The sequence below is a fragment of the Dipodomys merriami genome, unplaced genomic scaffold, assembly GCF_024711535.1.
Source record: "Dipodomys merriami isolate MVZ:Mamm:240054 unplaced genomic scaffold, mDipMer1.0.p SCAF_1, whole genome shotgun sequence".
Lineage (NCBI taxonomy): Eukaryota > Metazoa > Chordata > Mammalia > Rodentia > Heteromyidae > Dipodomys > Dipodomys merriami.
Window position 1 is genome coordinate 114,936,556 of NW_027202270.1, and position 14,497 is coordinate 114,951,052.

At 43.9% G+C, this 14,497-nt stretch overlaps 1 protein-coding gene across 3 annotated transcripts in view; it reads right to left on the minus strand.

Annotated features, from left to right (window-relative positions):
* The window catches only part of Cdkl1 (cyclin dependent kinase like 1), a 56,567-nt gene that overhangs the window by 24,516 nt on the left and 17,554 nt on the right, over window positions 1–14,497 (minus strand). For all 3 annotated transcript variants that reach the window (XM_070027817.1, XM_070027826.1, XM_070027808.1), the window contains exon 3: window positions 4,844–4,965. In XM_070027817.1, the coding sequence (XP_069883918.1) occupies window positions 4,844–4,965 (122 nt within the window). The remainder of the gene's footprint in view (window positions 1–4,843; window positions 4,966–14,497) is intronic.

Genomic DNA, 14,497 nt, shown 5'->3' on the forward strand with positions numbered 1-14,497 from the left:
GCCTGGATTGACAACTCCCCAGATGTAGAAATGGAGATGTAAGCAAGCTCTGAGGAAATCAAGCAAAGCCATTTCCTTTATTTTCTGTCCCAAACACACATGGAAAGGGCATGGGAAGACGGGCCTTCCTTCCATAGACAAGTGGTATTACTTGAGATTTTCAATTCAGTTGCCCTATTGAAAGCTCCAGTTATTCCTTGGGATCCCACTGGGATTTAGGCCAGTTCTGCAGAGGTCTTCCTTCTAAGGGGGGGATGGAATGCAAGCTGTCTCCCAATGGGTAGCTGTGGAAGGAGGCGGCTCCTGAGTCCTCCACCAGTGCGAATGCCCTGCAGTCACTCTGGCTACCTTGGGGGTTTGTCTTTCCCCAGGAATCTAAAGGGTTCCAATCGCTTGACTCCAAGGAGGCATGAGGGTTAGTATCATTAGACAATTCTGCAATCAGCCAGGTGCTGTGGCTCACACCTGTAATCCTACCTACTCAGGAGGAATAGGATCTGAAGATCGTGGTTCAAAGCCAGACCAGGCAGGAAAGTCCATGAGACTCCTTTCTCCAATAAACTACTCAGAAAAAGCAAGACGTGGTGCTGTGTCTTAAGTGGTAGAGCACTAGCAGGCTCAGGGGCAGTGCCTGGGCCAAATTCAAGCCCCAGGACTGGCAAAAAAAATTTTTTTTTAAAGTCTTCAGTCTTGATTTCCATGTGACAATAGCATCTTTTTCACCAATTAAAGTCAGATGTGCTCAAAAAAAAATTAAGTAGAACCAGAAAAAGGAAAACAGGAAACCCAGAAAGTAATAATTCCAACTGTAGAGCTGTGCAGAGGAGTTTCCAGGGATGGCAGCAGAGAGAAATCCCAGGAAGACAACTGGACAGCAGTCCTTGGGGACGAGCCAGACAGAAGGCAAACGAGGCCTAAAGGCAGGTCGTTGCCAAGGAAGAAAATGGAACAAATGCATTACTTGATGCAGTCAAAAGGAAGTATATTGAGAGGTTATTAGGAAGAGTGGGGAAAACAGTAGTAGGGGCTTTAGAATGTTAAGCAAACTTAAGCAAATCCTAATTTGGAAAAAGTACAAAAGGAAGCTACTATATGGTACAAAGCTCAGTGATAAGTAAGATTGTTATGATTGTGATAATAATAGGAATAGTAAATAGTGACTTAATAGTGTAACTATTAAGATTAGGGTGGGGAAAGAAAGGGGAGTCTATGAGAGGTAAATCTTGGCTGGGAGGCAAAGCTTAAGTGGTCAAGTGCCAACCATGAGCAAGAAAGTTAAGTGAGAGCATGAGGCTCTGAGTTCAAGCCCTGGCACTTGTAAAAAATAAAATAAAATACAAAGATAAATAGGGAGGTGAAATCAAAGCAGGAAGTCTGAAATGTGTAAGAGCAGACATGTTAAGAAACGTCAGGAAGCCACTCTTCTGACATTACATTATATGGCTGGATTTGATTTGCTAAAAATGTTGCTAAGAACTTGTCACATGCTGAAGTTCATGAGAAATAGTCACCTCTCACTTTCTTGTTTTGAAATGTGGTTTAAGTATCAGAAGAGAATAGCCTCAAAAATGATTTGGGAAAAATGTTCCTCTTTCTAGAAGAATTTGAGGAGAGTTGTTATTGCTTCTATGTTTGTGAGAAACCAACATAAAATATTTTAATAATAGAATCTTTGTCGATATTGCCTAGCAGATCAAATATGAAACTAAAGGATAAAGCTTTGGTACTAGATCACCAATTCACTGCATTTTAGATATGGTCTCCTTAAACTTTAACTTGTCCTAATCACTCATTATTACATGTGAGCCTTAGTCAACCTCCCCAGGTTGGTTTAATCTCAGATACCCACTACTCTGAATGTACATTCCAAGTTTTATTTCTTATGTATTAAATCTCTAAATACAAACTAGAATCTTTTCCTAAGAACTCCAGAATCTTTGATTGATACAGTTCAACAATATTTACTCATTAATGATGAGCAAAAATTTGAAATTGCATTTAAAGTAGATTAGAGAATTAAACAAAGGAGTATAATGGAAAGGAACTTTTTTTGTTCTTGTTTTTGGGTGCTGGTCTTGGGACTTGAACTCAGGGTCTGATGCTGTCCTTAAGCTTTTTTGCTTAAGGCTAGTGCTCTACCATTTGAGCCAGAGTTACACTTCTGGCATTTTTGATGGTTAATTGGAGATTAGAGTCTCAAAGACTTTCCTGCTCAGGCTGGCTTTGAACCACAGTCCTGAGTACCTAGGATTATAGGCATGAGCTACCAATGCCCGGCTTAGAAAGGAGTTTTTGTTTTGTTTTGTTTTTGCCAGTCCTGGGGCTGGAATTCGGGCCAACGCACTGTCCCTGAGCTTCTTTTGCTTAAGTCTAGCACTCTACCATTTAAGCCACAGGGCCACTTCTGGCTTTTTCTATGAATGTGGTACTGAGGAATTGAACCCAGGGCTTCATGCATGTTAAGCAAGCACTCTACTACTAAGCCACATTCCCAACCCTGGAAAATAATTTTTAAGCTGGGTGTGGTGGTGCATTTGGGTAATCTTAAACTGCTCAAGAGGCAGAGGGCTGGATCTAGAGTTTAAGACCAGCCTGGACAAAACTATTGTTGAGACCCTGTGTCAAAGACAAAACAAAAGCAAAAGAGGATTGTATGTAATATAAATGGCACACCATTTGCCTACTAAGTACAAGGTCCTGAGTTCAATCCCAGTATTCTAAAAGAAAGACAAAATAAGAGGAAGAAAGGGGAGGAAGAAAGTCATTTTGTGTGTGTGCTGGTCCTGGGGGCTTGAACTCAGGGCCTAGGCACTATCCTTTAGCTTTTTGGTTAAGACTAGTACTCCGCCACTTGAGCCACATCTCTATGTCCATCTTTTCGGAGATTCATTAGTGATAAGAATCTCACAGCTTTTCCTGCCCCAGCCGGCTTCAAACCATAACCCCCAGATGTTAGCTTCCTGAGTAGTTAGTATTACAGGCATGAGTCACCAGTACTCCGCTAGTAACTTCTATTTTTAAAACAAACAAGCAATGTTTAAGCTCCAAAAATAAAAGGCTAAGATCTAGTAAGAACAAGTCTTGTTTCTTGAACTTGCTCATTGAATAGTGTTTCGTCATTAAATCTGAAATTTGACAAATGATGGCATTTTGTTATTTGGCAAGGAGGAGGTAATAAATCACACATAGATCTATAGTTCTTTCCATATCTACTTTCCTCCCCCCTCAAAAAAAAAAATTTCTACTTCTGGCCACTGGTGGCTCATGCCTTTAATCCTAGCTGCTCAGAAGGGTGCAATCTGAGGATCAAGGTTCAAAGCTAGCCTGGGCTGGAAAGTCTGTGAGATTCTTATCTCCATTTAATCCCAGAAAAGGCCAAGAAGTGGCACTGTGGCTCATGTGGTGGCCTTGAGCAAAAGGAGCTCAAGCCCAGAATTCAAGCCCCAGGACTCCCCCCGCTTCCCCACCCCCCCAAAAAAGCATATTTTCAGAACTCTAAGCCTCTTTCTTCTTCTTTTGTGCCAGTACTGGGACTTGAACTCAGGCCTTTTTGCTCAAGGCTGGCCCTCTACCACTTAAGCCACAGTTCTACTTTTGGCTTTTTAGTGGTTAGTGGAGATAAGAGTCTCACACACTTTCCTGCCCAACCTGGCTTTGAACTATGATTCTCAGATCTCAGCCTTTGCAGTAGCTAGGATAATTATAGGCATGAGCCACCATGCCTGGCTTCATCTACCTTTTATTTTCTTCCAAATATACATTTCCTATAGAGAGATAGATGTATGATGAGAACAATGAGCCCCCCTCCGCCCCCGCATTTCCTTTTCACATGTTTGCTTCAGGTTGGGATTTTTTGTCACTTGTAATCAAAGAATTCCTCACTAATACAGCCCACTGTATTGGATGGCATACCATGACTGTTTCCTCATTCAAATTCCTGTTAGTCATGGCCTTTTAAAAAAAAAAATCTTTATTTTTAGAGACAGGGTCTTACTACATAGCCCAGGCTGGGCTTCAAATTCTTGATCCTCCAGTCTCAGCCTCCTGAGTGCTGAGATTACAGACCTGTGCTACCATACCTTCCTTGTACAGTCCAAGCCATTGTGCTTCTTATGCACAGAACAACTAATATCTGAGAGACTGAAATAGATTCTACCCAAAGGTAATTTACCAAAAAGAAACCAAGCCTGATGTAGAATGTGGTTGCTGGTCTCTTCGTGAAAATAACTATTCATAACTTCTTTCACATATTTTGGGGAATTTCTCTGCTGCTAACCCAGTAGCACTTGTTGCATAGTCATGGGCTATTATTACTTTGCCAGTCCTGAAGCTTGAACTCAGGGCCTGGGTGCTGTCGCTGAACTTCTTTTACTCAAGGCTAGCACTCTACTACTTGAATCACAGCACCAACTTCCAGCTTTTTGTTTATGTGGTACTGAGGAATTGAACCCAGGGCTTCCTGCATGCGAGACAAGCACTCTACCACTAAGCCATCTTCCCAGCCCCATTACTTGATCTTTTGTGCTTGTTCTTTTTTGTTTTGTTGTGTGACAGTACTGGGGTTTGAACTCAGGACCTTGCACTCTTGCTAGGCATTTTTTTTTTTACTCAAGGCTGGTGCCACTTGCAATGGTTCATTTTGGTTTTTGAGACAGGGTCTTATCTAAGATGACCTCAATCTCTCAATCTTCCTACCTCAGCCTTCTTAGTGCTGGGATTATAGGCATGTACCACCAGGCCTGGCTTCTCACAGAGTCTTAAAGAGTCATTGCTGCTACTGTTCCCACTCAAGTCCTGGCTCGTTTTGCTCAGTGGTGCTGTGTGGTCAGTGATGGTCACTCACCCTCTCTGGTACCTGTCGAGCTCATGAAGCACTGTGTGGTCACAATACTCAAACACCAGGTGAAGCCGCCGCCGCCTCCTGAACACTTCCAGGAGATTGACAAGGTTGGGATGCTTGAGTTGCTGAAAACACAGAAGCAAGGGACAATGTGAGTTGTGCCTGTTTTCTCTGACTGGGACCCAATGAATAAAAGCATTTTCCCTTGGGCGTTTCTGGCCTGGAGCTGCAGGAGGCAGGGGCCAGTGACCCCTGACCTTTCTGGATGCATCATTTGTCAGCAACTTTCAAGGAAAACCTGATTATAACCAAGAGGGTTTGTGAAAAGGAAGAACTAAGAAATGTCTAGAGAGGAAAGGAGAAGGAAGCGCTCAGTGGTAGAGCGCTTGCCTTGCATGCACGAGGCCCTGGGTTCAATTCCTCACCACCACATAAGCAAAAAAAAAAAAAAAGCTGGAAGTGGCGCTATGGCTCAAGTGGTAGAACACTAGCCTTGAGCTGAAGAGCTGAGGGACAGTGCCCAGACCCAGAGTTCAGGCCCCACGACTGGACCAATAAATAAATAAATAAATAAATAAATAAATAAATAAATAAATAAATAAATAAATAAAATCTAGTCTTCAAAGCTGGATGACTCAAGTATCCCTTCCCACAGCAGTTCAGGGTCTGGATGTCTCCATACTCTTCCTCCCCCTCAAAGAGTAACTCATTCACACTTACTAAGTAATTACTATGTTGTATTCCTATGAAATCTTTATTTAGTAATGACTGTACAATTGCATCTTTTTGGGGTAGTACTAGAGTTTTATTTTATTTTATTTTTTTTGGGTCCAGTCATGGGGCCTGAACTCTGGGCCTGGGCGCTGTCCCTCAGCTCTTCAGCTCAAGGCTAGCGCTCTACCACTTGAGCCACAGCGCCACTTCCAGCTTTTTTCTTTTTGCTTATGTGGTGCTGAGGAATTGAACCCAGGGCCTCATGCATGCAAGGCAAGCGCTCTACCACTGAGCCACCTTCCCAACCCCACATACTAGAGTTTAAATTCATGGTTTTGTGCTTGTTAGGCAGGTACGCTACCCTTTGAGACTTGCCCCCAATCCTTTTTTGTTTTCAGTCACTTTTCAGATACAGTCTTGCAACTTTTTCCCAGGACAAGCTCAAGATCCTCTTACCTGTGCTTCCTGCATAGCTGGAATTATAGGCATGAGCCACCTCACTTAGCTTCTACTTTTAAATTGGGTCCTGATGACTTTCATTTATTTATTTCTTTATTTTTCTGTTGTGGGGCTTGAACTCTGGGCCTGGGCGCTGTACCTAAGCTCTTCAGCTCAAGGCTAGTGCTCTACCACTTTGAGCTATAGCTCCACTTCCAGTTTTCTGGTGGTTAACTGGAGATAGGAGTCTCATGGACTTTTCTGCCCAGGCTGGCTTTGAACTGCAATCCTCAGATCTCAGCCTCCTGAATAGCTAGGATTCCAGGTGTGAGCCACTGGTACCCGGCACTTTTTTTTTCTTTCCCAGCTGGCCTCTGATCTTCATCTCCCAAGTAGCTGGGGTTATAGGCATGAGCCTCTGTACCCAGCCCTTGTTCAATTAAGTGTTTAATATCCTCCAGTGTCAACAGACATCAATAGATAGAATAAATAGTGATAGCACCAAAAAAGAACCAAGATATTAGAGTCTCTGTTCTCCTGTTGACTCAAAACTCTGTCATTGTCCCTCTGGCTCATGGGCCTTGTGTGTGACAGGCTTTTGAGAGTGAAGTATGAATGCATAGTTAAGATCAGTTTCTTAGGCTGAAGAAGTATTTTCAAGAGAACAAAGGAGGCATTCTTTTGCAGTGACTGCAAGTGTGAGTCTAGAAAAGGCCGGTAGCAAGTGAGGTGGTTTTGGCCAACATAAATCTTCTCTTTTAGCTTCGTGGCCTCTCTGTACATAAACCTATCAAAAATAGGGACTAGGCAGCTGGGCATGGTGGTAGTTCATACCTGTAATCCTAGTTACTTAGAAGTCAGAGCTTTAGGGATTGAGATTCAATGCCAGATCAACAGACGCCATTTCAACCAATGGCATGTGTTGATTACTCCAGCTTTGGGGGAAGCACAATGACTGGGTGCACTGAGGCATTTGCCATCCCAGTGATGTAAGTAGGAGGATTGCAGTCCAGGACAACCTGGCCGTGAAGTAAAGCCCCCATCTCTAAAATAACCAATCCAACAAGGGCTGGAGGTGTGTGGTTCAAGTGGTAGAGCATGGGCTGGGAAGGTGGCTCAGTGGTAGAGTGCTTGCACTGCATGCATGAGGCCCTGGGTTCGATTCCTCAGCACCACATAAGCAGAAAAAAGCTGGAAGTGGCGCTGTAGCTCAAGTGGTAGAGTGCTAGCCTTGAGCTGAAGAGCTGAGGGATAGTGCCCAGGCCCAGAGTTCAGGCCCCACGACCAACCAAAAAAATACAAAAAAAAAAATAAAAAAAATCAAGTGGTAGAGCATGTGCCTGGCAAGCATTAAGCCCTGGATTCAATCCATAGTACATATCTATATCTATCTATCTACCCATCTATTTATCTATCTATCTACCTATCTATCTAATAAAATAAGGGACTCGTATTATAAAAGGCTCCCTTTTTGTAGGGCATCTTGTTTCACTCACCTAGCAAACCACTACCAGTGATCATATTTATTGCTGTACAATTGTGTGTGTGTGTGTGTGTGTGTGTGTGTGTGCATGCATGCTTGCACATGCACACGTGTTAATTGGAGATTAACTGATTAATTGGAGATAAGAGTCTCATGAACTTTCTTATTGGGCTGGTTCTGAACTATGATCCTCAGCCTTTTGAGTAGCTAGGATGATAGGTGTGAGCCATCAGTGTCCAGATGAAAAATCCAACTTCTTAAACTGCATGGTATGTGGTACATTTGTATATTGTTATGACAAAGACACAGAAGTTATTTTCTGTAAAAATCTCTCTGTACTTTCAAGATGAGAAAACTCTGCTCCAAATATTAGGTAAAAAACATGTCAAATATTCGAAAGCCTGTGCCTTAGTCTCTTTGTGCTTCTACACCAAAGTACCCTAGATTGAATAATTTATTAAGTTAGAAATTGATTCCTTTCAGTTCTGGAGACTGAGAAGCTCAAGAGCCAGGTCCCAGCAAAGGTGGTCCAGAAAGGCGCCTCTCTGTGTTTCACTGCTCTATGCTCACATAGTGGAAGGGAGAAGGGCAAGAGCATTTCCCTCAGCCTTGGCCTTTAATTTATTCTTTGTTTTTTTGTTTTGTTTTGTTTGTTTTGGTCATGTCAGAGACCAAATGCAGGGTCTTGCACATGCTAAGCATGTGCTCTACCACCAAGCTACATCCTCAGCGCAAGTCCAGTTGTGAGGTGACAGAATTACCAAGGCTACACCTCAATACTTCTCAATACTTCTCCACGGGTTTCAGATTCAACCTGAGTTTTTGGAAAGAGCACTGTCATTCGTCATACCTGGGTCTTATAACGGTGGCCACTTCAAGCTATAAAATGGCACATTCATGTTATCAGGCCTGGAAACTTTTGGCCTGAATGAACATTTACTGGACATAGTAAGAGGGAACGAACTGCTTTCTTAACCTCTGAATGGCATTGGTTTAGACAGCCAAAACAGAAATCTTTAGGAAAGAACTAGCAGGAAAATCATTTTCATACATTTGGTTCTTTCCATAGGATGTGATCTCAAGGCCAAGACTTCAAATCTTACAATCTTGTAAATTTCACGTGCTTATTTTCATTTCTGGCCAACTGCATCTTTGCCCCTTCTTGTTATTAGAAGAGTTGGTATGTAGTGATGAACTGGAGGTAAAGATGATGGGGGGGGGTGAGGGTGGGAGATGGGGGTATGCTATGTGTGTGTGTGTGTGTGTGTGTGTGTGTGTGTGTGTGTGTGTGTGTGACAATGACTCTACAGTTTCTACAAGGAAGCTGACCATCATTGACAAGAGATGCAGGTTTGGGAAGCAGAAACTCCTGCCCCTGGTCCTGTGGATATGCAGGGCCTCTGAGATACTAGAGGAGTTGTCAGGTTGGCTGCAGCTTGAGCTGAAGATAATGCCATGAGCTATCACGTGTGCTTGAGGGAGGCCAAGATAGAGCTGGAGTGAGACAAGGCTGTGGGCACAGGATGGGCAGAGACAGAGTAGCAGGTCCCCAGAGATAAGAGGAAGGCATGGAGCATGACACCACAGGTGTGTCTTACAAAGAGATGTGGCCAATGGGGGCAGATCCTTCTGAGGGGGCAGGGAGGATATAGTCTTGAATGTAGGGTCACATAACCACACTGGAGTGGTATCCATTCACCTTGGACCAGGAGGCTGGTCCACAAGACTGTGTGGATTCAGTATCTCAAACCACCTTCCTCACTCCCCATGGACTCCACTGGCCTTGTAGAAGTCAGACACCTCTGTTCTTCAGAGAAGTTGGTAATCGTACCCTCAGCTCTGATATAGGGAAGGCTTGCATTCATGAAGCTTCCCATTGTTTCTCTTTCAGTACAGAAGGGGATTTCTTTAGGGACATGCAAAAGAATCGAGACCAGAACCAAGTGACATGATGGATGGACCTCATACAAGCTCAGCCAGCATGGCAGTATGCAACCAAGAAATCTTTGTTATTTTTTTGGTACAGGAACTTGAACTCGGCCTGGGTACTATCCTTTAGCATTTTCACTTAAGGCCCAAGTGGTCTACCACTTGAGCTCTCCTCCTAGCTCTCTGCTGGTTAATTAGAGATAAGAAAGTCTCAACAGATTATCCTTTGAGCCACGATCCTCAGATCTCAACCTCCTGAGATTACATATATGAGGCACTTGTGTCTGGCCAAGCATGGAAGAAATCTTAACAGACAAACTACCATATATTCTGCAAGACCATCTGTCCCATCATTTATAATCTCTTCATCTTTATGAGCCAGGGAGGTCAAGCCTCTGGCCTAGTCTCACTTCCCAACCCTCTGGTTTATACTGGGCTAGTCTTGAAGGTCTCTGAGTCCCTACCAGGCCACCATTACTGGCCTTCCATTCCATTTGATCTAGAAGCCTGGACTGGGCAGAGTCAAAGTTAGTTATTCATGTATAAAGTTTCCACTCTTGGCTGCTATTTCATTTTGGTCTCTGAGTTTTCTCTCTGAGTTTTGAGTGTTGATTTTTTTTTTAATCGGTTGTGGGGCCTGAACTCTGGGCCTGGGCGCTGTCCCTCAGCTCTTCAGCTCAAGGCTAGCTGAGTTTTGAGTGTTGATTTTTTTTTTTTTAATCGGTTGTGGGGCCTGAACTCTGGGCCTGGGCGCTGTCCCTCAGCTCTTCAGCTCAAGGCTAGCACTCTTCCACTTGAGCCACAGTGCCACTTCTGGCTTTTTCTGCTTATGTGGTACTGAGGAATTGAACCCAGGGCCTCATGCATGCAAGGCACCATGAGCCACCTTCCCAGCCCCAGTGTTGATGTTTTATATTACACTGTTAAGTCAGGTTCTGCTGATATTAAACAAATAACTTTTTTCAGCTGTGTTCTACTTGATGTTCCCTGAAGAGCTAAGAATCCCTCCAACACTTGCTGAGCTGTCACCCATGGTCTGTGACAGATTCAGACCCTAAATCCTGTAAGATCATTCGTTAGGCCTTTGTCCAGCGTTCTAAAAACGTTGTATATGCTGCCAGCTAAGGAAACATTACTTTAAAATCCTGCTTAGCAGGATGTCAAGGATTCTCAAGCTACTGGTTCATAGGGAGCCAGAAGGATGGTTTCCTGTGTCTGGGCTGTAGGGGAAAAACTACTGACCATTTTCCCAATGGGCATTTCCTGTTTTTCTTTCAACATTCTTTTTTACCCACAAGTGTGGTAAATCATGAAAGGGCAGAAATTAAAGTTTAGAGAGTGGGAGTTGTCCCTGTAAAATAGTTTTATGTTTGTTTGGTTTTTTTTTTAGAAGCACTTGCTTTTTTTTTTTTTTTTGTCAGTCGCTTGAACTAAGAGCCTGACGCTGTCCTTGAGCTTTTTTACTCAAGGATAGCACTCTACCATTTTTATTTTTTTTGAGGGGGGATCCAGTCGTGGGGCCTGAACTCTGGGCCTGGGCACTGTCCCTCAGCTCTTCAGCTCAAGGCTAGCGCTCTACCACTTGAGCCACAGCGCCACTTCCGGCTTTGTTCTTTTTGCTTATGTGGTACTGAGGAATCGAACCCAGGGCCTCAGGCATACAAGGCAAGCACCCAGCACTCTACCATTTTGAGCCACAGTGCTACTTCTAGTCTTCTGGTGGTTAATTAGAGATGAGTCTCACAGACTTTCCTGTCCAGCTCTCTTCAGATCTCAGCTTTCTGAGTAGCTAGGATTACAGATATGAGCCCAGCTTGGTGGTGATTTTTTCATAAGGCACAAGTTGGATTTTGCAATAGCAGAGCACAGGTGTGGTACGGGGAAGTGGTAATTACGGGGACGGTTGAATGATCTGGCTTTTGTTGATACTCTTAAATCATTGGGGAAACAAAGAGGAGAAAATGACAGGTCCAAGTTGGCCACCAGTCAGTGCAGGGAGTAGATTTCTAGAAGATTTTAGTCTCCTCCTTTCCCCTCTTTCCCCCCCCCCCCCCCCCCGCTCCCCCTGCACACACAGGCCAGCAGCCCATGCTGGAAGCAAGTCTCAGGATGAACCTGGAGCAGTAGCAGAGCCTCAGGAGTCAGAACACAGCTTCACCAGGGATCTCTGGCCAAAGTTAGAGAAGAAGCCTGAGATTTTGGCATCTTCAGGTAGTGACATTTGGAGAGATGAGCCTGAAAATCCTTTTTGTGTGTTTGGCAGTACTAAGGTTTGAACTCAAGGTCCTGTGCTTGCTGGCTCTACCACTTGAGCCCATACCTCCTCCAGCCCTGTGGTTGGTCTCATGTTTTTGCTTAGGACAGCTTTGGACCCCAATCCTCCTATCATGCTATCATGCCCAATTTATTGTTTTGAGACAGTCTGAGTTTTTGTCTAGACTGGCCTTGATCCATAATCTTCTTGTCTCTGCTTCCCTTGTGGAGGGGATTATAGAAATACCCCCAAAGACCAGTCTTTTTTTTTCTTTTGTGCCAGTCCTAGAGCTTAAATTCAGTGCCTGGATACTGTCCCTGAGATTTTTCTTCTCAAGGCTACCGCTCTACCACCATTTGAGCTACAGATCTGTTTCTGGTTTCTTCTGGTGTTTAATTGGAGATGAGTCTCACAGTCTTTCCTGGCAAGACTGGCTTCAAAGTGTGATTCTCAGATCTCAGCCTCCTGAGTAAGTTAGGATCCTGAAAAGACTGGCATCATTGAGGAACTCATTGGTGCTGTCCCCCTGTGGTTTGTGTGGAGATGCTGCCCTGGGTCCTGGGCCCTGGGTTTCCACTGGTAATGATTCCTGGGAGGCAGAGACCAGGTGCTGGGTGGGGCAAGGAGCGTAGGGAGAGCAGGATGGGAAGAATGCAGTATCTCCCACAAACCTATGCCAACCAGCGGGGAGGTCCTCCCCGTGGTGCTCACCTGAAGAAAGTGAGATATGCCTCACAGAAAATGTACCAATATCTAAAATCCAAAATTTACAGTTATTCTCCCAGTTTCTAGATCCAACTCAGTTTATAAACCAAAATCACTTTGAGGAAGGACTCCTCCATCATTCCATCATGGGATCTGTGACTATTTACCAGAATCACTGTGAAAAAGGACTTAGCTACAAGGTCCAACAGACACCCGAGACCCAAAATACTCGGCTGGCCACCAAAGAGAGTACCTTCTCCCAGTGGACCTGATAGACGACTAGAAACCCAATCCAACTATGGTCCAATTGCAGCTACTATAGCCAGCATTCACTCTGCAGCTACTGACACAGTCACTGGGCTTCTTCCACCCAATCAGGGCACAGGATCCACAGAGGCTCACACATCCTGTCCTGTCTAAAGTCCCCTCAGACTTCAGGATCCTGCTTTCCATCACAATATAAGTCACAGGAGGCCCAATTTCTTAAATTGCACAGAATGTAATTCTGACTTGATGATCTCATGCTAATTGAACTTCTGGGTGAGCAGGTGGTAAGTATTCTGTATTCAATTAAGGCAAGTGTGTGCCAGAGGGCGGGGTGGTGGGGATCCTCTTGGGAACAGCATATGGATGGCCAGCTAGGCATGCCCAGGATGCTGAGATCCTCTTCAAAGTTAATGACAATTGGACTGTGATGACTACACAGTCAGAAGCAGGCTCAAGCAGGGACCTGAAGTCATGCACAGAGGTGGCTCCCTCTCCCGTGTTCCTGTACTGTTGCAGTGGTGCCTCTCCTTCCTGCACATATGTGCTTCAAGGAGGTTTTCCAAGTGATGGGGGAGCAAAAGCTTGAGCCTAACTCCAAGATGGATCAGCTTATTCCTTTGACTCTAGTTGAAAATGGATGACCACCCTATCTGGTCCTTTGCTGCAGAGATCTTAGGCAAAAATGGTAGCGGTGCATCTCTCCAGCTGCAGGGACCATGGTCATGCCCAGCCCAAGAGTCCAGGCTATCCCTCTCACAGGCTGATCTAGCACACAACTAGATCGGCTCCATTGGTCCTGAGTACCCAATCTGCTAGCAGCAAAAGTTTAAGCTGGGTCTCTAGTATAGTATACACTTTTCCTAAAAGAAACCGACCACATGTGGGTGGGGTAGCTGGCTTTCCTGCACACACTCCTTCTACTAACTCTAGAGATGATTTTTGCCTTTACTGCTGGCACCACTCCTAAGGGCCTCTGTCCTGCCTTACTGGCCAGAATCCAACAACATCAGACCAAAGGTATATCTGATCATTAAAAGAATATGCTAATTTGCACATGGGATCCCCTGGTGCTGCTACTTACCACAGCACATACAATAGCCCATCTATGGGCTTTGTACTCAACACAGCCCTCCTGGGATGCATTCACTGAACCAGCAGCCAGTGCAGTATGCTGTGTTGTCAGCAACTAGAAGGACTTGAAGCCAAAGTGGAAGTAGGGGTTGGGAGTCTCTCACTGCAACTGCCAAGGATATACTTGTGGAAATCAGGCTTCTATTTCCAGTGTTCTCTCAAGTATGCAAAGCTTTATGTGCACATGATTGGCCACTGGAAAAGTCTGAACATCTATTACTAATAACTAGATATAAATCAACTTTTTGACCTTAGACTATACTCAAATGATGAAATATTTTTTGTAGCTGTTAAAAGGAATGAGACACTTCTTGATGAAACATTGTGCAGCTATTTAAAGGAATGAGGCATATGGCAGATCTCTTAAGTTTAGACTTGCAAAGGAATCCAAGAAATTCCATTATTTTTACACAGCATATATATATGCATGATAATATTTATATCTATTATAACTAGGTTATATAAGGTTATATAAGTCTTTAGACAAGAAATCTATTAAGGTACATGAAAATCTGATCGCTGAGAGAAGAATAAGAATGGGCAGTGAAGGGCAAAGTAGGTTTCTTTTTAACTTTGTATTCCTTTTTACCTTCAAGCTTTTGTTTTGGGTATGTTTTTTAAAAAATATATAAGTATATATTACTTTGTTTCTGGTGTTTTTTGAAAACATAAGCCTATTACTGTATCATACAAATGTTTTGTTTTTTTGTTTTTGTTTTTTGTTTTGGCCGGTCAT